Source organism: Sitophilus oryzae, unplaced genomic scaffold (assembly GCF_002938485.1).
Source record: "Sitophilus oryzae breed Bouriz unplaced genomic scaffold, Soryzae_2.0 scaffold_179_pilon_pilon, whole genome shotgun sequence".
NCBI lineage: Eukaryota > Metazoa > Arthropoda > Insecta > Coleoptera > Curculionidae > Sitophilus > Sitophilus oryzae.
In genome coordinates, this window is record NW_022146501.1 from 4,273,879 (window position 1) to 4,299,644 (window position 25,766).

The window sequence follows — 25,766 nt, forward strand, 5'->3', positions numbered from 1 at the left end:
TAAGCAGAAACCTACACTATCGACATAGCCTTAAGGGCAATCAACTCAGTAACCAACAATTCGAAGTTGGCCAAAGAATGCCTAGAGAAGCTGAACAAATTAGACAAAAAAATAAAGTCCTTCTACTTTGGGTGCCACCCTACCAAAGAGTAGAAAATAACGAAAAAGTGGACGATCTGGCTAGAAAAGGGGTGAACACTAACTGGACGAACCGTTGAGCTTCCCAAATGGAAACCAAAAGAAAACCTAAATCAAGAACTTTTTATATACCTATATACATTATAAGAAAGGCTGTAAAGATGACAAAAACGTTAAAAATGTTTTCTAAACGATGAAGAACGTACATATCCTGATGGCGATTTCGGTGCCTACACCGTTTCAGAACTAGACTTGCAAATCTACTTGCGATCTCTTTATATGATAATTTTTGCCGTTTCTTCGGCCATTGTTTAGGTTTTTTTGGCGCCGGCTTAGCCTAATATTGCGTCGGTGCTGGTAGCAACAGTCATTCCAGTCAACAACCAGTCTGCCCACATTAAATTTCAAGAAGATTTATTGGTGTAAATGGCGGCTACTTCCGGTTGGAAAAAAAATGTCTCATATATATCGCGCAGGATCTTTCTAATTTTTACATTTAATAATAATAATAATAATAATAATATCTTTATTGCCCAACAGTTACAAACCAATTATAGGACAATTTTACAATATATATCTATAAATTAGTAATACACTAACCTCTAAATAAAAAATAAATGAAAAAAAACATATCAATGTAAATTAAATCTTAAAAATTAACAGAAGTAAAAAGCACTGAAAGGTGAATGATACAAAATCAGATACCAAGTACAGATGAACAAAACAAAAAAAATCCAAATTAAACAAACTATAAAAACAAAACACTATATAAACAAAAAAAACTCAAATCACACCGCTGTGCAGCATATTATTAGCTAAAGCAATTATGTGACTTAAGTTATCAAAGAAAATATCACATTTATCAGATATTACGTTATAATTGCTACACATGACATAAACTGGAGATTTAAGCAACAAATTAGTTCTGGCTCTAGCACAATAAAATGTTCTATGCGATCTAGTCGATATAGAAGGAACCAAATAATCTATATGTGCAACAAGCTCAGAACTATCTATCGCATTATGCAACAGCTTATACAGGAAGACTATTGATGCGCACTTTCTTCTCAAATCGAGAGTTTGCAACTGAAAGGTGCTAATTAAATTAATGTAGGGAATACCCCTTTCAGGATACACTCCGCTAACTTTATATGAAACAAATTTCAAAAATCTTCTCTGTACTCTCTCAATAAGCTGCCTGTAACAGGTATACACAGGGTACCAAATCAATGAAGCATATTCCAGTTTAGATCGAATGTATGCTGAGTATAATATTAAAAATGCATTTGAGTCAGTAAAAGACGCACAGTTGCGAACTATAAAGCCGTAAAATTTAAGAGCCTCTCGTACCTTGGTTATAATATGATCACTAAATGAAAAAGACGAATCAAAATAAACTCCAAGATCTTTGATTACACTAAGTCGTTCCAATTCGGTATTATTTATATTATAATTAAAATACTGTACATTCTTTTTTCTGGAAAATGTCACTATCTTACACTTATCAACATTTAACTTTAGTTTATTCCCATCACACCATTCTACAACGCGATCAATCTGTGTCTGCAAGAAACTACAATCCGCTCTATCCGATATACGCAAGAAAATTTTTAAATCATCAGCAAAAAATAGTCTAAAACACTTAAGGATATTATCTAGATCATTAATAAATAATAGAAATAAAAGTGGGCCCAGGTTTGATCCCTGAGGAACTCCTGACGTAGCAATATAGTCAGTCGAACAGTAGCCACTATATGAGACAAATTGCTTTCTTTGAGAGAGATAAGATTTTAAAAATAATAAAGATGGTCTAGTAAAACCCATAGAGTTAAGTTTGTCCAGTAATATAGAATGATTTAGTTTGTCAAATGCTTTGGCAAGGTCCGTATATATATAACATCCACCTGCCCATTACTATCAATGCATTCAGATACATATTGCGTAAAACATGCTAAATTCGTAACGGTAGATCTACCCGTCATAAAACCAGTCTGCCCACATTAAATTTCAAGAAGATTTATTGGTGTAAATGGCGGCTACTTCCGGTTGGAAAAAAATGTCTCATATATATCGCGCAGGATCTTTCTAATTTTTACATTTAATAAATGTTCAGTGAAATCTCTCGTAATTCTTGAGTTATAACTCATCACACAGTATTAGGGCGTTGACAATAGCCAGTATCTGAGACGGGTTTACATATATTAATTCTCTATCTCCAATATTAGTCTTATCAAAGTTTATAGCACGAATGGTAGTCGTCTCGGCGCACTCAGTGATAAGTGTTCTGATGTTTCCCCGTTTTCCTCACAGAATCTGGTTTCACCGTTGTTCCTCAGCTTCAATTTACTGAAGTATTCATTAAGGAGATAGCGTCTTGTTGAAATGGAAGAGTGTTCTTACATAAATCAAGGAAAATCAAAGATTTTTCTCGGTTGTAAAACTCGTAAATCCTGAGAGATTTCCTCTGGTGTCTTGTTGACCGTTGGAGGTTTGCCATTCCACGTTAGGGATGAGTCTTCCAGGTTCTTGAGTTCCGCTTTAAGTTGGTTTCTATTTGGGAAACACAGCAGTTCTGGTTCAGTTAGTGGAGTGTTCGCTTCTTTTCTAGCTAGATCGTTTTGCTTTTTCATTACCTTCTATCTCTTGTTGGGCTGGCACTCAGAGTAGGAGGACTCTATTTTCTTTGCCTAATTTGTTCAGCTTCTCTAAGCATTCTTTGGCCAACTTCGAAATGGTGGTTACTGGGTTCATCGCCTTTAAGGCTGCTTGACTATCGGATAAGACTATCGGAAAGGGATTTCTTTCCAGTGGATTACCTAATTAACAAATGTATTGTACATAATATTTTTTCTTATTCTCTCTCTCTCTCTTCGTCTCTAATCGATCGGCTCGATCGGATTGCGAGCGGGACCGAGCAGTCGAATCGCGAAATTCAGCAGACGTTTATTTTATTACTTTAAAGCCGTTGTTTAAACAGGTTTTTAACTGTACATTTCAGATAATCGCCGGCTAAAATACCACTTTCTCGTTTTATTTTCGTTAGTTACTTAATTAAAGCTAAGGACGTTGTACCGGCGGATAAAATGGGAGGAACACATCAACGGTCGTACCTTAAAGCGTAAAAATATTAAAAAAATGATTTTATTTACCGCATTCTAATCCCATTAGAAATATAAAACGTAAAAAAGCTTGGCAGCTCTTCCACTACAAAAAGTTGTAACATATCAAGTAGAACCCATGTAAAAATATAAACCCCGTGTAAAAAAGTACAACCCATATAAAAATATGTTATATCTTTATATTCATCAATATTGTTTGTGAATTTATTTAAAAATGTGTATCTCTTAGTAAATTTACTTATTCATTGTAAATTTATCTCCAATTTTACAAATTTAACTACAATTACTTTTGTAAATTCACAAAGCGTTAGTAAATATTAATAAACATAATAAAACACGTGTTTATAATTATAATATTTATTATAAAGGTTAATAAAATGTCATAAAACAGAAGTTATGTACAGTGGTGGCCAAAAGTATGGAAACTTTTTTAATTTGTCATTTATGCTGAGAAATTAAAATATGAAATAAAACGACTTATATAATCGTGACCTACAAATAATTTCCTACAAAACCTAATACATTTAAATAAAAAATTACAGCTATCAAAAAATATATAAAAAATTATGAATATTTTCTTGGTCAGAAGTATGGAAACTTAAGAAGAATGTTTATTAAAATTCAAGATAATATAAAAATTACTAATATTTAGTGGAATATCCCTTTGAATTAATTACTTCTCTACATCTTCGTGGCATCGAACCGATCAATCTCGTACAATCTTTACTGGAAATGGCCGCCCATTCAGTTTTTAGCACTTCCCATAATTCATTTTTATTTGAAATAGAATGGCTTCGAATTTTGCTATCCAAATGGTCCCATAAATTTTCTATGGGGTTAAGATCCGGAGACTGTGAGGGTTATGTCCATTAGTGGAACATTATGTTCATTTAACCAATTTTGAACAAACCGAGATTTGTGCTTGGGATCATTGTCTTGCTGGAACAACCATCTGAGAGGCATTTCTTAATCAGCATGAGGCAGCATATTATTCTCCAATATGTCTTTGTACAAAAAACGGTCCATTATCCCATCAATTTTAACAAGAGGACCAACACCTGAGCGAGAAAAACACCCCCATACCATTATACTCCCACCCCCATGTTTTGCTGTGGGCATCTGGTACTTATGGCTGTACCGTGTACCTTTTGGTCTTCGGACATAACGTCTCCCGTCACTACCAAACAGTTGAAACTTGCTTTCGTCGCTAAACAGTACAGTATTCCATTTCTGATAAGACCAGGTGAGATGATCTTGAGCAAATTTAAAGCGGATCATCCTATTTTTCTTTGATATTAGTGGTTTCTTCACCGCAACTCTTCCAAAAGTCCCATGTCATCCAACCTTCTTCTCACCGTGCGTGCAGACACCGATATTCCCCTTTCACCCATTTCTCGAGAAATGTCTGTGGATGTTTTTCTTGGATCTCCCATTGATATTCTCTTCATTACTTTCATTGTCCTGTTGCACAACTTCTTGGTCTTCCTGACTTAAAAGCTGCTGAAACGTTCCTGTTTTATTAAATTTACGAATTATTTTCGAAACGGTGCCTTTAAAATGTTTAAATTTTTACTTATTTGAATTTGTTTATAACCGCTCTTGTATAATTCAACTATTTTATTTTTAAACTGTAGAGAAATATTTAGACTTGGGCATGATGTTTATATTTATCTGAAGCAAATCGTACCGTTTATCAGCTTAAACTAAATAATTTTAATGTATTTATTTATGGTTTCCATACTTTTGGCCACAAGAAATCTATTGTTCTCCTACAAAAACTGCTAAACAGATTTTTTTCGCTGTGTAATTTTTGGAATACTTTTATTTGCTGATAAGCTGGTCATTTATATTCCTGAGAGTTTAAGCATAGCGATATTTTCTGTGATATTTTAAAAAGTAAAAAGTTTCCATACTTTTGGCCACCACTGTATGTATGTAAGATACCCATTGCATCTCTTCTTGTCTAGGAGAACCTTACTGGAATTCTGCGCCTAACCCTCCTAAACACAGTCTGAAAGAATAAATAATACTTAGTGATATGTTGCTAATAATACTTAGAGATATGATAGAGTGATTATGGAACAGTTAATGTTACATAAAAAATCGCTAAAATTAAAATGCAAATAATTATAATAAATGGAGATCGTGTTTTCTAAGAGATCTGGCTTTATATTTACAGAAACTACATATAAACATAATTAATATAATATACTTCCCCTTAAATTATAAAAACACTAATCACCCACGCACTGAGACTCCCACCCAAATGTTCTTCGTCTTTCTTCTAACCCCAAGTTTTCAATCGATTACTTAATTCTCTGTTTAAAGTTTATCCCATTCAAATTGAGCAACCCTGTGTAATAAATAACGTGAAATTAACACGTTTCGAATAAATATTCTTTCGGGCTAATTAGGAAATTTATCTGTTTATTTATTTTTTATTGTTTTTATTATCTGAGAGGTTCCTAAATTATTCGAATATGGTTATTTCGACGCTTACTAATAATACTAACACTCTTTCCAGTCATTCTATACGACTTTTCTAATGGTAGGATTAAGTTTTACGCACTTTTTATGACTTTTTTATGGCGGCGAGCTGGGAAAATGCGACCCAGGCCAAATTCTTGACAGGAAAACGCTTAACCTACGGTATATTTAATACAGAATTTGTATTTTATGTCAAAAGACACTGTTAGAGTTATTTGTAGCCTATATATGAGGTTTAAATACACTAACACAGACTAGTAAACAAATTATTACATCTTTTATAACACTCTTTTATTTATTTATAAAAATCTTTTATTATTTATTTTATAAAAATCCGTTTGCCAAAAATAAGCTTTTTACGTCAAGCAGTTTAAGCAGAATCGTGGTTAATAAATTATCCAACTTTTTGGAACACCCTGTATGATTTTTTAAAAAATTTCAAAATATGTAAAAAAAACCAAATGAATTATGCTTGTCCAAGCGTTTTCCCGAAAGACTAACCGTTTTTGAAATAACAAATATTGTAATATTTGAGGGGCGTTTTCACCCTCTTGGAATTTGAGATTCGAGAAACCCCTCCTTATCGAACCTCTACACCCCACAGTCAATCCGTTTACCAAAAATCAGCTTTAAACGTCAAGGAGTTTAAGTAGAATCGTGATTAATCAATGGTCATATTTTATGAAACACCCTGTATAAATTTATAAAAAATCTTAAAATATGTAAAACAACAAAATAAAATATACGTGTTTAAGAGTTTTTCCGAAAAACTCACCGGTTTTTAAATAAAATATATTTTAATATTTGAGGGATAGTTTCACCCCCTTAGAATTCGAGTTCTCTACACCATAGAATCAACCTGTATGCCAAATTGAGCTTCTTACGTTGAGTGGTTTGAGCAGGATCGTGATTAATCAGTATGTCAGTTACTTAAGGATTTTATATATTAGTACAGATTAGTATAGATAACATTATAAAAATATTCGTCCAGTAATCCGGATACTTAATTAATTCGCTGATAGCTGTTCCGATATGTTTCCGAACTGTCGAAGTTCTACTGTATTTGTCAGCATTATGGGAATTCACCAAGCGTTCTAAACTTTCCTACACATTTCTAAAAAAAACTATACTGCTCCAATTAAACGAAATGGCAAAAATGTGGGTATGTGCTAAACGACTCAAACTGTTAAGCTAATTGTCCTTTCTTTAGACGTGTATAACGACATATCTTCTTACATAACAATGCATTACACATTACGAAAATGTCTTAATGGCTTTTCTAACCGCAGTTAATTATTCCATTGACTGGGTTGCGTAACGCGTCGGTGTCTGTAAATTGTGCTAAAAATTACGGTTGGCGTTCTCGACACTTTTTAGATACCGCGGAATAAGAGCACATGTTATTACAACACTTTCCATTTTTAATAGAACATACAGTTGTGTAGCGTTTTATTTTAAGAGCTACAGTAACTATTTTTTTAATAAACTCATTTAAATATTTATTTCTTACTGAATTAATATAAGCTTATATCGTCTCTTTGTTACACTAACCCTAGAGTCATAACTCCCTTGGGACATTATTAACGGGAATTGAGATGCCAAAATTTCCTCCCTACCTTTTATACAGGGTTGTTCACCACATACGACACGGAGTATTGTAGCTAAACGATTGGATTTTTACAAATTGTAAGTTTTGGGTTCGTTGAAGGACTATTAGAGCTACAATTTAAAAATATTTTTACAAGATACAGAGTGTCCCAAATAAATAAAACATATCAAAGTTTTAATTTTTTAAATGGAACACCCTGTATATTATTACATTTTTAGTTTCTATGATTAAAATAAAGGTAAATTTGATAAAGGTTTATTACACTTAAACCTTACCGTTTTTGAAATATTTTCAACTTTGTGAAATTGTAGTCAAAATGTTAAGGCTTCATTTCTCCAAGGCTATAGAAGTTTTTAATACTAAATATTTACTGAAGTTTATTTATTGATCAGTTATTGTGTTGCAATAATAAAAATTATACTACCTTATACAGAGTGTCTAAAATTTTATTTTAAATAATGACTAGCTTTAAACGGCAATAACTTGTTTAATTTAAATGGAACACCCTGTATATTTTATGAGAATCAGATGCACAATTTAATTATCTATCAAATTGTATTAGACCATTTTTTACCTATAGCTTTAAGTTTCCGTAGAAAATGCATTTTCTTGTAATTTTAAATTCATTTATCAATATACCCATGGAATACTGACATTTTACTGTCACGTAAACATTTTAGATTATTTTTAAAAATGTACCAAATTTTTAAAGAGTACAGATATTAATATTGTCGATATAGTTTGTTTATTTTATTAAAAAATAAAAAAAACTGTTTAAATATTTGTTAAAGAGGACCAATTAAGATGATTCCAGTATTCAAACTACATTAATTGACTGTTTGCGTTGGTTAATAATAATTGCTCCAAAAACTAAAAAACTTAATTTTCTTTGTGTATTAAACAGTGTGGTAAAAAGTAACACCTTAAAAATGATATTTTATTTTTTAACAAATGGTTATTTGTAACAACAGAGACATTCATTTTTATAACTTATTATTATATTGATTTCGGATTCAAATCCACATTTATTTAGAATAATTTATTCACGAACATAATTAAGTATGTAATTAATTAGTCTTTGGGCGGAAATAATGCTGGTATGTTTAATTAATGGTGTACTCTTTTATGAAGATTTAAATAGATTTCTTTTTGCATACAAATGGGCTAGTAATATTATCATTTTGTTAGAAAACAATAATATTACTAGCCTGTACATTTTATACATTGTTGCTTTAAAAACACTCCTAAAAGGTCAATATTCCATGGGTATATTGATAAATGAGGTCTAAATTATAAGAAAATGCATTTTCTACGGAAACTTGAAGGGATAGGTAAAAAGTGGTATAATACAATTTGATAGACAATTAAATTATGCATCTGATTCTCCTAAAATATACAGGGCGTTCCATTTAAATTAAACAGGTTATTGCTGTTTAAAGCTAGTAATTATTTAAAATAAAATTTTAGACACTCTGTACAAGGTAGTAAAATTTTTATTATTGCAACACAAGAACTGATCAATAAATAAACTTCAGTAAATATTTAGTATTAAAAACTCTGATACCCTTGGAGAAATAAAGCTTTAAAATTGTTACTGCAATTTCACAAAATTGAAAGTATTTCAAAAACGGTAACTTTTTTGAAAATTTACTTTTTTCATTTTTACAAAATGTGAAATATGTCAAAATCCTTACGTTTTAGGCACATGTTTCTTTAACAAAACTCACCTTTATTTTTTTTCTAGAATCCGAAAATCAATTAATATATAGGGTGTTCCATTACAAAAAACACAACTTTGATGTGTAACTTTTTTTTAGGACACCCTGTATAACTCTATATATGTTTATAAAAGCTTTCAATCAACCTACATATGCACAAAACTTTCATTTCGATATAAACTATCGTTCTCCTTGGAGCCTACGCGTCGTATGAGAGACGCCACATGGACGCCACCCTGTATTTCTTTGGACAAATTCACTTTTTGGTGGAAGGAACTAGTTTGTCGTGTTTCTTCAGCTTATTACAATAGTAAGCATTTTGAATCTTAACTGCCCGAATTAAACTTATTGTTAACCGACAAATTTTATTAATTTGCGTTAATCGCCTACTTACATTATGAGCCACTCTGTATACTGTATATCAACGCAATACACCTCAAAACCTGGTTCGATTCGCTGCAAAAGAAAGAAGAAATATGCTTACGTTATTATTAGTAGAGTGCAGACCTTCGAGACGGCATGAAATTTACGAGAAATGTACATACAATGCGCCTGACCTTGTTCGACATCTTGCCTTTTATAGATATTTCTCATTATTTCGCCTAGTCTAATCGTACTTCGTTCAGATTCACCGATTACACACGGCTCGGAGCAGTAAAAAAGATTGGTCAGCCTATTTTCACAAAGTACCTTGTCACTATCAAAGTTATTCATCGTGATTTATGTGTATTATCTCGATTTAAATTTATTTTTAGGCATAATAAAGAATCTTTACAAGATCAGTGGAATAAACGAACAGTGGCTACCACTAGCGCTTGTCATCATAAATTTCAAGAAGCATTTCACTCAGTACAGGGTTGTTCACCACATACGACACGGAGTATTGTAGCTATACGATTAGATTTTTACAAATTGTAAGTTTTGGGTTCGTTGAAGGACTATTAGAGCTACAATTTAAAAATATTCTTACAAGATACAGAGTGTCTCAAATAAGTCAAAAATATTATAGTTGTATTTTTTTTAAACGGAACACCCTGTATATTATTTTATTTTTAGATTCTATGACTAAAATAAAGGTAGCTTTGATTAAGGTTTATCACACTTAAGCCTTACCGTTTTTGAAATATATTCAATTATGAAATTGAAGTAAAAAATTTAAGACTTTATTTCTCAAAGGCTATTAGAGTTTTTAATACTAAATATTTACTGAAGTTTATTTATTGATCAAATATTGTGTTGCAATAATAAACAAAATAATACCTTATACAGAGTGTCTAAAAATTTATATTAAATAATTACTAACTTTAAACGGCAATAACTTGTTTAATTTAAACGGACCACCCTGTATATTTGACGAGAATCAGATGCAAAATCTAATTGTCTATTAAATTGTATTATACCATTTTTTATCTATCTCTTCAAGTTTAAAGCTAGTAATTATTTAATATAAATTTTTAGACACTCTGTATAAGGTAGTATTTTGTTTATTATTGCAACATAATATCTGATCAATCAATAAACTTCAGTAAATATTTAGTAATAAAAACTTTGATACCCTTGGAGAAATGAAGCCTTAAAATTTTTGCTGCCATTTTATAAAATTGAAAATATTTCAAAAACGGTAAGGTTTAAGTGTGATAAACCTTAATCAAAGTTATTTTTATTTCAGTCGTAGAATCTAAAAATATAATAATATACAGGGTGTTCCATTAAAAAAATATCACTATAATATTTTTTACTTATTTGGGACACTCTGTATCTTGTAAAATTATTTTTAAATTGTAGCTCTCATAGTCCTTCAACAACCCAAAGCTACAATACTCCGTGTCGTATGTGGTAAACAACCCTGTATATTTTAAACAAGTAATTGAAGCGCTTGTTCACCAAAGTATCAACAAACAGTTTATATTTTACAAATATTACCAAATAAATACCACATTACCAAGACCAAGAAAGTTACTAAAACTAATGACACCACTCGTAAGGCAAGAGGATTCAATCAACATGATAATGTGACTCTCCAGTTCTGTTGTCAATAGACTAATGATAGAAATTCACGTACAGTTTGAAAAGTTTTTGTTATACTTAAAAGTACACATTTCTATAAGATATCCTTTTTGTTGGTGTACAAAACCAACTTAACGTTTAACAGGTCCAATTGTAATCAATGTTATGGAAATGATTTTCGTCCTACACTATCAGCACTTTTCGGCGTGTAAAAGCCTCAATTAATAGTAGAGAGAAAATTAATCATACTTAGTTTAACAGTGCCATTATTAATTCTTTTGATGGTACTATTTCTTCAATTAATCATCAAGTACATAATGACGGTACCTGATTGTCCCTATTGAAATATAAATGTGCGGGAAAATATAAAAGATTTCTGTTTTCCTACAACATCACGAAGACCATTAAAGATTTAAAAAACACATATGTTCCTATTATAATCGGAAATCAACAAGTGTTAGTAATTATTCTTTATAGATATTAAACTTTAATATAAACTGTAAACCACTGTCCAAAATAGTCTGTCTGACGAAAGGATCTCTGACAGTGACAGTTATGTCTGTCATTTTAATTCACAGGCATATTGTATTTTAGTATTTTCTGTCATGTTTTTGTCGAAATCTTCCCTTGGACAGACTACATATACAGGGTGGTCCGAACTGTATTCCGGAAACTTCGGCAGCAGATTCTGCAGATAAAAATAAGTAAAAAAGTTCTTATAAATGTATGTCCAAAAATGCTTAGTTTCGGAGATACAAGGTATAAAAATTTCATTTTTATTTAATTTTTTTTCAAATAATTTCTGAAGTAACGTCAATATTTGGATGAAAATTGGTGTCTGGGAGTTTTTTGATATGAAAAATTTGGATTTTGATGTCAATATGACACCTACTTGTAGAGGGCGCCATCTACTGATTAATTTTAAAAAAATGAAAAGGTCTCAAATTTATAACTTCAGTCAAATAACAATACTCAAAATGTTTATTTTTTGTCAATAATGACATGTATTGACTATTTCCATTCTAAATATCTTGAGAACGGTTGCTCGTAGAGATTTTTATCAAGAGACATTTTTTACGTAAAAAATCACGAAAATGCATATTTTTCCACTCAGTAGTTTTATACAGGTACAGACGAAAAGTTATGACTCTTCAAAACAGTTAAAACACATGTAGGTGACGCCTTCTACAAATAGGAGTCATACTGACATCAAAATCAAATTTCTCATGCCAAAAAACTCCCAGACACCAATTTTCATCCAAATATTGACTTTACTTAAGAAATTATTTGGAAAAAATCGAAATAAAAATGAAACTTCTACACACTGTATCTCCGAAACTAAACATTTTAGAACAAACATTTATAGGAAGTTTTTTACTTATTTTTATCTGCAGAATAGGCTGCCAAAGTTTCTGGAATACAGTTCGGACCACGCTGTATATTACATATTTGGTATATTTTTATTCTTATTTTTTTTAGTGAAACTTTTTTTTAAATAAAATTATTTGCACTTTAGCTAAAATAATATTTATCTTTCTTGTTTCAGTTTCCCGCAATAATGTGACAGTCATGACATCGTGTACTACCGACAGCGGCACGGAAACCCTATTTTCCGACGACTCACCTTGCGAGCTAGTAGGCTCGCCCAGCGTTTGCTCGGTGGAGGAAAACTCCTCCAAACCCAACGAAGATGCGGTCTCCATCCATAGCAGACTGGCCCCTCCCAACATTCAGCCATACAGCGGCGTCTTGGAGAAGGTAAGAAGAAATCTGGGAGTATTCTTTTATTATTTTCCTTATAAAAAGATGAGTATATTTGGCTTTACTATACGATCGAAAAAAAAACAATGTGAGAGTAGTTTGATTTACAGTTTGATATAATATTGTCGAAAAATATGAATTAAAATGCATATGAATTGTTGGAAAAAGAGAATTTATTTATTTTTGAAGATTGAGTGGCAAAAAACAGAATTAAATGGCATTTAGTGGATAAAAAGGGAAAAACTGGCCTTCAATGATAAATTGAAAAACAATATTCATCCGAATTGGAAGATTTGGTATGTTAGTGTATGACATAAATTAGAATTGATTGACGTATTCAATTGTTTTCGGTCACATCCTGTTTTACCGGAAATAACTACAGTTTTTGTTTTTTAAATGGCACTATCGGAATTTTTTTGCTTTATTTGATAGAAAATGACACTCTGAATAGAATGACATATCATATGTCAACTTTTAACATTTTTGCATATGGTTTATTTGAAATTTTAATATGCTGTTCATAACGACAATAATTTGACTCGAAATACCAAGTGAGCGGAATCAAATTATTTGTAAAAAAATTTAAGTGAAAATGTCACAAGTTGACATAATGATATGTCATTCTATTCAGAGAGTGTCATTTTCTATCGAATAAAATAAAAATATACCGAGGGTACTATTTAAAATCAAAAGTTGTAGTTATTTCCGGTGAAACAGGAAGTAACCGAAAACAATTGAACATGTAAATCAATCCTAACTTATGTCATATACTAACATACCAAATCTCGTTTTTTTATCTGAAAAAATAAAACAGTTATAGGGGGTAAGCTACTTTTGAGACGCATCCGGTATACTGGATGTTTTGTTGTTGTTTTATAAGTGACTTCAAGTAAAAAAAACTTCACCCAAATCGGTTTCGGATTAATCGATTCAAAAAATTGGGAATCGCATGTCAAAAGATCGATTTTCCGAAGAATCGATTTAAATCGAACATCCCTACTTTCGAGCGTATATTGCGGAGATGGAAGTAGGCAAGGCGAGATGCTGCTGCGGCCGGCGGGCGGGTTGCCGTTTCTTTTTTGTTCGTCGCGGACCTGCGTTCGCGTTCCCACGATCGGCGACTGTTTCGCCCGCGGCCTGCTGCGAGCCCGATAGCACGAGCCCGACGGAAAGGACGCCCGACGCCGCCTATGATCCGTTCTGTACCATGTGTCCTATAAATATTCTGACTTCTGCCCACCAAAGCACAGACCAAAGTGTAGGAAAAAGTAATGCTTACATTAGAGGTGGGCAAACATTGAACGAGTCGTTCATCTGAACGAGTATTGAAAATGAATCGTGAAATTCGATTCACTGCTTAGAATACGGTTCTTTCAATTGAATCGTGGCCAACACGGGTCCATAAAATATGAACGATGAGCCGTAAAAAAGAGCCGTGAGAATTGAATCGGATCACAATGCGATTGTTCGTTTCTACGGCTCATTCATTCAAAGAGACGTGAAAATTGATTCATTGCTTACAACACGGTTCGTTCAATTGAATCGTGGCCAGCATGGATCCATAAAATTTGAACGATGAGCCGTAAAAAAGAGTCGTGAGAATTGAATCGGACCATAATGTGATCGTTCGTTTCTGCGGCTCATTCGTTGAAAGGCTCGTGAGAATTGATTCATTGCTTACAACACGGTTCCTTCAAATTGAATCGTGGTCAGCACGGATCCATAAAATTTGAACGATGAGCCGTAAAAAAGAGTCGTGAGAATTGAATCCGACCCTAATGTGATCGTTCGTTTCTACGGCTCATTCGTTCAAAGACTCGTGAGAATTGATTCATTGCTTACAACACGGTTCGTTCAATTGAATCGTCAAGAGAGTCGGGCACCAATATTTAGACTTCTACGAAAGCTCTAAATAAACATCAAAGGCATAAAATGCAAACGATAAGCAAGCTGTTTACAGGAAAAAAACTTATTTATACTGTGCTTAGTACGGGAGTATCTGTATATATCATTTAATTTTAACGTTACTATTTTTGTTAAAATAATATTTACCGACTGTAAACCATTAAATGTCGGACTAAAAAACGAAATCGTGTTTTTCTGCAACTTCAAGTAAATATGGCCTCCTCTCAATATTATAAAAAAACGGCATCGGTGATGGTGATGAAATGAAGATCGCTGTCATTTTATACAGGGTGAGTTTTCTATGTTCTCTATGGGCATCTCGGAAACTACTGTAGATAGAGTCGGTTAAATGGGGAAAGAATTACAGTTTTGTGGGGTCATAAATATGCGCCTTTATGATTTTTGAAAAAGTTCATAGCTTACTAGACAAAACAACTTAAAACAAATTTTGGCTATTTTAAAAACCGTGCCTAATTCCATTATAATCTATTTTAGACAAAAAGTTTTCAGATACAAGTTGTAGATAATGTGTTCTCCATTTTTTTCTAAAGCCTGTCATTTTTGACATGACACAAACATATTTTTTTTAAATGGAAACCATAGTTGGCCATGAATTCATAAAACGCGCCATTGTTTAAGCTTTTCAGCGATATAAGCTATAATATGTTTTTTCGAAAAATTACTGAGTTATAGCTAATACATGGAGGGGGGAGGGATAGTTATTGTTCGGTACACTGCACGTTTTGTTTTTGTGCTCAAGTCATGATTGTAGAAAACCCTGTGTTTTAATTTCCAGAACGCTCTTGAGCAAGGGACCATCTACTATCTACTGTGTTTGTAGACAACAAACAATGTAGAAGACGGTGATTGTATTATGTGTTGTATCTGAAAAAGAGGATTTTCAACACACTGGAACTCGGTCAGCATTTCAGATTTAAATAGTTTTCACAGACGTGTAAAACGGCATGTAAATACCAAATTTCATTTGATTGCTACAGTTAAAGAAGAACATTCGCGAAGTGTCGCGTTGAACATAGTTGAAAGTCCCCTACAAAATAACCCATATTATAACGAATAGCAGTTACCGAGTACTTAAAATTTCTATCTTGTTGGTGGTTCTCAAGGAACAAATATTAGACGAGGCGCGTAGGCCTCTCGTATACGTCCCAGCTATTCTCGTGGATCTGACAGCCAAGCGTAATGGATTTCTAACGTGATTACGATTATTCCTGACCGACAATCACCTTCATTTCACTAGTATAATGATCTTGTCAGGAACATTCGTTAAATACGCCTTAGAACGACGATTGCGTTCGAAAATGTCTATTAATGTATCCGTATTATATCTTACCTAACCAGAGCTGCAAGCTCATAGAAAACTTTTTGTCTTTTTTTGATTTAAATCATTTTAATGAATTAAGTCATTTGATTTTAAGTAAAAGATATTTTTGGGTTTGTAGTTGTTGTTTGTGTTTGTAGTAATTTTATATGTAATGATTTAAGTAATTTTATTGCCGACTTAACTCGATTTTAATGATAGTAGGTATCACAAATTATATTTAACAATAACCTTCATAGCAAGCTTACAAACATTAATGATTTAAATTAATTATCGTTCGGGTTTATTTTTGATTGATGCCCTCTAACGGACAAACGAAGCACTTTCATATAAAGGTAAATTATGTGCAATTAACTTATTTTGATCCAAAAAAAACGTAGTTGTTCTATATCCATGGAATATTTGAACTCCCTGCCTTTTTTGTAGGTCTGCTTTGGAAAAATAAATTGTCCAAAATGTTTTTTCACAAAAACTATGCGTTGTAGTGTTTTTTTACGAGAGACAAAAAATGTAGTAAATACTAGTAGTGGGAACTATCGAATGAATACTATCGAAACATTCGATAGTTGCAATTCATTCGAATAATTCGATAGCTAGTAAAAAAACATTCGTTGAAAACCATTCGAATAAAAATTATCGAATAGATGCGTCATCTGCCTTGAAATATTGTATTCTAGTAATTCGGCAGCAAAAACCATTCATTTATAAAATTCATTCATTTATGAAATTCATTTATTCGTCAGGATCGATTATAATAAAATATTAACTGGATTTTAGTTGTCGCCCGGCGACGTAGGTTCTTTCCGAGAAACCCGACAGCGGTCGGTGGCAATGCTAGAAAGAAGCCGGCATCTTTGATTTTTTGCGGAGTCATATAAAGATAAGGACACATTATTTTTTTATTGAGGTGCTAGTATTTACACAGAAAATACATTATGAAGGGCGCTGTTGCCATATATTGGTATTAGTTGATATTAGCAAAGAATATTATTGTTTGGCTTTAGTTAGTTACGGATAGTATGTCTATATATTTTGCATTTTTTTTATTAATATTCTGTTGTTAGGTTAGGTTAGATAATAAAATATTTCGGATGTAGGAAAATGATTTTTAATGTTTTTAATAAAGACTGGTTTAATAAAAATAATAATAACAGTAATAATTTGTTATACCTATTAACAACAAAATTTAAAATAATTTAATATAAACATTTTTTTACGTAGTAGCAAAATATAAACAACAAATTAGAAGTCAAAATTATTTATATTAGATCCTATTTAAAAATAATATAGTCTCTAAATTTTTTGGCATCGTTGGTTTATTAAATAATAATAATTACAGAGCTAATTTGTTATATTAACAACAAACTTTAAAATCATGAAATATAAACATTTATTAATTTTCTAAGCATGCAGTGTAATGGAAGGAAAATATAAATGAAAAATTAGAAATCAAAATTATTTATATTGGGTACTTTACATTATTATTAAAAAATAATATTTACTTTTACTGGCATTTACATTAAAAAATAAATGAAATATTTCTTCGCAAAAAACTACATGTAAGAGAATTAGCATAAACAAAATACAAACATCGTTAACTTTTTTTTTAAATTGGCACGTGTAAAACTTCAAGTTCATCTCATTTCTCTTAAAAATTGCTACTTCTCAAAATTTCCCATTAAAAAATAGACCATAAATACCATATAAAATAAAATAATTGAAAGATCGAGCTACAGAAAATCACACAAATTTTCGGAAAAATTTGACACCTGCACACGCACACAATCGTCAATTAAAAAAACTACTATTTTAGTATTTTAAATATTTTAATAAACGCAAAAATAGCACAGTATTTATAAGGTGAAGTTCTAAAAATTTGGAAGAACTAATAATGCACTGATGCACACAAAAATCAAACGAATACTAAATTTCATTTATCAAAAGCATTCGATAGTCGTGGCTCAACGATAACCATTTAGTCGCACAGCGAGGTTGTCACATATGCTTTAGTATACAAATGAATGAATGATTTTATTCGAATAAAACCATTCGATAGTTGAAATCATTCATTCAGTAACCATTCGATAGTCTAATTCATTCGATAGTTCCCATCGCTAGTAAATACTAAGGGGACTATTTTACGAAAAGAAAATCTGTCATGTGTGGTGTCGGAAAATATTTATACTAATATTTATGTAGAAAGCCAAATGTTAAAGCACTTAGCAAAACATAGACACCCAAAATCTCATTCAATTGGGAATAACGGTTCTTAAAATACACACAACCAAACTTATATGGAATCACTGTTTATTTCTGACTAAATTTCTTGCAAGGATAAAAATTGGCATACAACTTTAAGATAAGAGTTTTTGTTGTAAATAAACATGATAATAAAGAATAAACGACTGCCGCGATTTATTTTCTTTTGAATTTTGTGTTCAGTAGTGAAATCTAAAAAAAGCCGTATGTTGGATTAGCATAGTATAGAGGGGAAGAATTATTGCTCTCACCGAAAAGAAATTCTCCAAAGAAAAGTAGCAGAGATAGTAGGCGTTACCCAGGATGTTGTATCGAAAACATGTACGAGGCATGTTTTTTAAGTAAGTACCGTTTTGCGATTCCGCCGCCGCAGCGCTACGGTCCCTTCCGCTTATGCGCGCTTGTGGCCAACATCTCAATATATGCAAAAACGCCAGTACATCATATATGATCAAATATTTTATAATAGTATATTTAAAAAACATGAAAGGTTTGTTTAATAAATATATTTTGGAAATTCATGCACTTTAGAGCACTTATGTGATAACATTTTATATGCAATAGACATGACAGCATAATGTTTTTGTATCGACAATGAATAAATTACTTACTTAGTGTTTTGAAAATAATATTAAATAGTGCATTTTATAATTAGACCATACTGCACGTGTTACTTTCCTCATATAATATCAGTTTTTGACAGATAATATGAAAAAAAATAGTACTAACCATTTGAAAAATATCAAAATTATATTGAACCTGTGAAATATATTTTATATACATAACTAAATCAAGGATATCGCAGCTGAACTAAGTGATTGTTTTTAACTTAAATGAAACTTCATAATGTCTTTTTTGAGAACCATGTCAAATTAGCTGCTAATATCTGCTATTCAGCATAAATTGTCTTGTAAACAAACGTCTTATATAAATGTTGCATGGTTTATAAATGTGCATTTAAAAATTGAAATAGAGCATTTTAAATATTTCATTGTTAGCCACGCCATAAAAATGACCGGTATAAGATAATGTGAGTTTTTCTCTCACAAATCTATTCTATTTTCTTTGGCGTTATGGTAAAGTACAGGGTATTAACATAGTATAGCATTAGATATTAACAAATATAAATTAACCTCAGATTTTAACCAATTTTCGGATATACCTACTATTATTAATGAAAATTTTAATAAATAAGAAATAGCATGGTAACACCGCATAGTTTTTCAAATAAAAATAGTGTCCTATATGTAATTTTATGCTGAATCGATGATTATGTAACACGATCCAGGAAAGTTATGATTTAAAAAAGTTCGAGATTTTATCATTACTTTGGGACACTCTTTATACAACAAAATATTTTTAGTATATGCACCTTAATAAAACATGCAAAACATTTATATAATACTTTTTTTCATATTTTGAGTCTATAAATCCGACGATATTGAACTTTCTCACACTTTTTGGGCCACCCTGTATCTTTATTAGCTTAATCAACGATTTACCACAGATTTCTAACCATTGTTCATTCTGTTTGTTGTTTTTTAATTTTTCCTAAATACCTTTATAAAGTAATACTATATTAATATTGGTAAATAAATTGCGCTTTTAAATTCTAATGAATCATCGTTACTTTGGCGTACCTGTATAATTGAAAACGTCTAACGATAAAGAACTTTTTATATGTTTGGAAATTGCAAACGCCTAAATATTTATAGATTTACTAAAAAATATTAACTGATACATTAATTTTCCCCGATATAATAATATACAGGTTTTGGCCACGTACGTCCATAAGAGCGAACCAGTGTGCGCCGCAGCACTACGGTCGGCTTTTCGCGCATGCGCGCTTGTTACCTACATCTCTTGTCTATGCACAGTAGAGATGGGCGGTTGTTGGTAAAAACCGGTTATAGGTTAACCGGAATTATCTTTAAAAAATAATAACTTGACAAAATTAACCGACACAAATTAACCGGTTATTCAAATAACCCTAACCTAGCAAAACTAAACATTTAGTTTTCCTATAGGTTTACTTCTTCAAATTTAGATAATAAACTTAGTTAAATCGCATGATTAAATAGAGATTGTAGCAATGTAAGTATGTATATGTACAAAATGAATTTAAATAAAAATGCTAACCTCACTTTTTTGAGTAGACATGGATATGATATTAAATATTAAAACCATTAAAACTAGTAATTACTTAACGTTCAAATAAACCACACAACTCACAAGTTCTACAATCTACAACCAAGTTATTTTAATCAAATACCAAAGAAAAATAAGGAGACTGAATGAATAGATAATGAAAGATTATCTTCATTCATTACTTGAACTTCAATTTTGTATTCTTTAGTCTAAGCTTCAAGAGAGACAAACAAATAAAATATATTTACGGTGAAACGTGGGTGAAACTGGGCGAAACCATGGAAAACTTTTGAAGAACCGTTGAAAATCCGTTAAAGTCGGTTAAAATTTAAATATAGAATTTAGAGAATCTATTTGAAGTTAGGTTGGTATCACTTGGCTAGCTGGTGGCTAGTAGTAGTCTATGCCATTAGTACTTTGTTTTACGGCCTGAATATAATTTAGCCATTTAACCGTTGTTTATTTTATTATCATCAGGGTTCGCCTGATGCCTGATTTAATTTTGACATTTGATGTTTGACGTCATATATTTTCGTTTTTTGAGCGTGAGCGTAATCTCCCGTTAAACGTCGTAATATCTGGAAGATCCGTGCTGTTCGCTTCTTCGAATAACCGCCTATAGGTTATTTTACGTATTGTCTGTCAAGGTTATTAGGTTAACTGGTGAAAAAAACTACCTTTAAACAACCGGTTATTTTTAAACGAAAATACCACTTATTCAAAAACCGGTTACTTTTTGCCCATCTCTAATGCACAGACGCCAGTACATCTGATTCTTCATTGTATATGTTGTTTATTGAGTGTTTAAGATGCCTCCGACAATCGTGAGCCCCGCCGATTGTGAAGTACGGGCTGTCATACGATTTCTTAGTGCTAAAGGCGTAAAACCGATCGATATTCATCGTGAGATCTGTGAAGTTTACGGACAAACCATTATGAGTGATGGAATGGTAAGGAAAAGGGTGAGAGCATTTAAAGATGGCCGCACAAATGTGCATGATGAAGAACGGAGTGGGCGTCCTTCGGTCGTTAATGAAGATTCGGTGCAGAAAGTGGACAAAGAGGTGAAAGAAAACAGACGCTTTACAATTTCATCATTGTGCGACTACTTTCCTCAATGTTCTCGTAGTGTTTTGTATCGCATTGTGACCGAGAACTTGAATTACCGGAAATTGTGTTCACGTTGGGTTCCGAAAATGTTGATGGATTTGCACAAAACCCAACGTTTAGGCAGTGCATTGACTTTCCTTGAGCAGTACCACAATGAAGGTGAAGATTTTTTAGACAAAATTGTTACTGGTGACGAAACATGGGTGGCCTACGAAACACCAGAATCGAAACAACAGTCCATGGAATGGCGACATTCATCATCACCCAAAACAGTGAAGTTTAAGCAAACAATTTCTGCCCGGAGAATCATGTGCAGTTTTTTGGGACAGAAAAGGAGTATTGCTAGTGGAGTTTCTGCCTCGTAATGAGACAGTCAAGGCAGCATCTTATTGTGAGACATTGAACAATCTGCGCCGTGCAATCCAAAACAAAAGACGTGGCAAGTTGAGTAAGGGTATTGTTTTGCTGCATGATAATGCCCGTCCACATGTGGCTAATCGGACCAAAGATCTCATCAAATCTTTTAAATGGGAAACTCTAGATCATCCTCCATACAGCCCTGATCTGGCGCCCAGTGACTACCATTTATTCCTGCACTTGAAGAAACACCTGGGCGGTCAGCGTCTTCAAGACGATAACGAAGTCAAAACAGTTGTGATACAGTGGTTAACCAGTCAGGCGGCAGAATTTTATGAGGAGGGTATTGAAAAACTGGTGCCATGTTATGACAAGTGCCTCAATATTCACGGAAATTATGCAGAAAAGTAGATTAAGGTACAGGCTTTCATGTAAAAATAAAATTATTGCGATATCTTTGCACGTTTTTTTTTAAATTCTAAAACGGTACTTACTTAAAAAACATGCCTCGTACAAGGTACTTGGCATTAGGAACACACAAGAACATGCCCAGACAAAGTCGTCAAAGAGTCACAACTGAACAACAAGACCGTCTTATGTGCCAAATGGCTAGAATAAATCCCAATGTTTCTCATCCCGAGCTACAAAGACAACTTCTGGCAGCTACAGGGGTGAACGTTTCAGCGGAAACCATAAGAAAAAGGCTTCGTGCTCGAGGATATTACAGTAGGAGAGAGTTACGGATCCCACAGTTATCTCGGCAAAATAAAATTCACCGGCTAAATTGATGCCTTCAACATCAAAATTGGACAACTGAGAATTGGCAAAATGTTCTTTTTTCGGAAGAGACAAGAATTGGCCTAAGATCAGATAATCATCGAATTCGGGTTCTCAGAGCTCCAGGACGACGAGCGAGACTTCAGGCTGCCAAATTTGTACCAAGATATAAAGGAGGAACTGTAATGTTCTGTGGAGGTATTATACTGGGAGAAAAAACTCCATTGTTACCACTTCAACAAACTTTAACAGGTCGGAGATAAGTTGATTACGTTGACTAATCGTTAGTCTTTGGAGAGCTGCAATTGGGGATAATCTTAATTTCTTGTACAATAGTGCACCTCCCCATACCAGCAGAGTGACTAAAGAATGTCTTGAAACGGAAGGTGTCATAGTTTTGGACTGACCTGCATGTTCACCAGATCTAAACCCTATCGAACACTTGTGGGACTAGCTCAAAAGAAGGGTTAGAGCTCGTCGAAACAATCCAGGATATCTTGCACACCATTTTGTTTATTTTTTTGATAAAAGATGATTCCATATAAGTTTGGTTGTGCGTATATGAAAAAATGTGCTTTTTTTAAATTTGATGCCCTCTAGCGGACAAACGAAGCACTTTTGTTTAGAGGTAAATTGTGCAATGGGGGTCGAAAAATACAACAATTTCAAATTAGCCTTGTATTTCATGAACTAAGAAGGCCATGACAAATTTGTGTATACCATCTTTACTTCATAAAAAAATATCACAGTGATGTCACAGCTTACAGAATAATCTTAAACTGTGGTCACAGCTTACAGAATAATCTTAAACTGTGGTGAAACCCGCGTCTTTGTATCTCTACTCATAAACGAGAATCCCCTTAAACTCACGAAAATGGAACACCCTATACAGATACAAATTTTATGTTGTCTAGGTTAAGTAGGAAGATCGAAAATAGCCTCGATCGCCCGACAGGTGCGTCGGTTACTGATCTTGGAACGCAGCCAAATCATTGTAGCAAAGTAGTTTCCATATATCTTTGCCAGTGATCTACGGGTACTTCGGAATAAATGGTTTTAGTATTCTTTTTTTCGTTTTCTTCATCTTCAGCTGAGATAGACACGGAAAATAGTACTTGTAATTTTCTCGGTTTTATCTACAGGTTGAAAATAAAAGCTCAAAATAGAGAAGTTACCTTACTTAAATTCAGAGTTAATAATTTGGATAATAAATAGTTAAAATTAGACTCAAAATAAGAATATGTGTTACCTGCAGTTTTTTTTGATGTTGATTTTAAGTAAGTGTCCAGGTTTCATATGACCAGGTCATGACTGGTAGCAAACAGGGTGTCCCAGAAATAAGTACAAGTATTTTAAGGGGTGGTAGATCTCGATAAAAGAAACATATTTTTTTTATTGTTTTTCAAATAAATCCAAAATAACGGAGTTATTTTACTTTGAAAATTTCCAAAAAAAAATGATTTTTTGCTAAAATTTTGAGAACCACTGGATCTTTTCTGGATTTTCTTTCTTACAAATTTAATTTAATACCTATGTATGTTGCCATATTATCAAGAAATTATGTTTTTTACATAGTTTTTAACTAAAAACTAAAAAAAAATTCAAAAAATTTATGTGTTTATGTGTTTTTGTGTTATATTGATGTTTTCTTCCTTATATATGAAATATGAAATATGGAATATGAAATACAGGGTGACTTAGAGCTTTCTTATTGAAGATTTCCATTCAATTTCATCAATCTCAATAATTCAAATAGATTTTTATATTAAAATTGTATTTTTTAAATAAAATGGTGAATATTTTTTATACTGAATGAATCTGCCATACATTGTTTATTTAAAAAATAACATAACAGAGGGAATAGTCTATACAGAGTGGTTTTTATGTGTTTTCCATGCTAATTTTGTACATTATAAAGTAACATAGTTTTTTTTTCTGTTATAGGTAAATAAATAAATAATTATGGTTTATCCGTGGAATGGAGTTATAAAAAATATGTAAATATATGTATTTATCTTTTGTTTAATTAGCGGAAAAAATTCTTGTTAGTAATTAAAAAAATTGAAAAAAACTGTGTCTGACATCTTACAGTCACTTTTGAGTGCATACTTATTAATAGATTAGATCACAAAATCATATTTAATTATCTTAATTGATCGTAATATAGAAAGTAGATTGTAAAATAGTGGACTTCAGAACAATAAGAGAAATTTACTCAACATGTGATATTAATATATTTTTCACATATTAATAGCATAGTATAAGGAAACTAGTAGTTTTACTCCTTGTCAAATCCTTTGTTCTTTTTCTGCCACTTTATATGACCTTGTTCCCGCCTCCGTAGCCGCTATTAACTAGGCAAAGTATAGACGTGGCACTCGCCATAGTTTCACAGATATGTATTTAGGAAAATATGAGTTCACAATAAAATAAAATAAATTATCATCGAGTAAAAACTTGCTTGAAAACAGAATATTTTCACATTTCGTGTAGGTAACAATTCTTCTGTATCTGAAAATCTTCTGATGGGAAGAAATGCGGAAAAAATATATAATGACATATTTTTATATTATTATCTCTATCAGAGATTTTCTACGACTTTTTTTATTTAAAGCAAGTTTAATTTTCTGTAGACTAACTGGATTCGGCATAAAATTATGCTATAGTACACTGTCTTTATTTAAAGCACACTGCGGTGTTGCCAATCTATTTCTTAATTACTAAAAAACTTTGGTTAAAAACATTATATACGAAAAGTGGTAAAAAACTAGAGTGAATATAACTTTATTAATACTTTGCTATGTTTTCTTAAACATAAAGGATATCTGAATAAATTCGTGTAGAAAAATTTACTTTATCGTTTCTTCGTTTATCGACTTCGTTCGCGTCGAATTAATCATTTGTAATGGTGATGATAAAGCAAAGCAAGAATTTCCATTAACATACAAACTGGATAAAATTTTCTCACATTTATGTCAGCATGAGGAAAAACAATATGGCGATATTATTATATAACATGGTAATATTTGAGG

At 32.1% G+C, this 25,766-nt stretch overlaps 1 protein-coding gene across 1 annotated transcript in view; it reads left to right on the forward strand.

The window, feature by feature from the left end:
- Positions 1 to 25,766, forward strand: part of LOC115882710 (leucine zipper putative tumor suppressor 2 homolog) — a 155,545-nt gene that overhangs the window by 96,994 nt on the left and 32,785 nt on the right. Inside the window, exon 3 of the mRNA XM_030900933.1 lies at positions 12,625 to 12,836. Within this exon, the coding sequence (XP_030756793.1) occupies positions 12,648 to 12,836 (189 nt within the window). The 5' untranslated portion in view covers positions 12,625 to 12,647. The remainder of the gene's footprint in view (positions 1 to 12,624; positions 12,837 to 25,766) is intronic.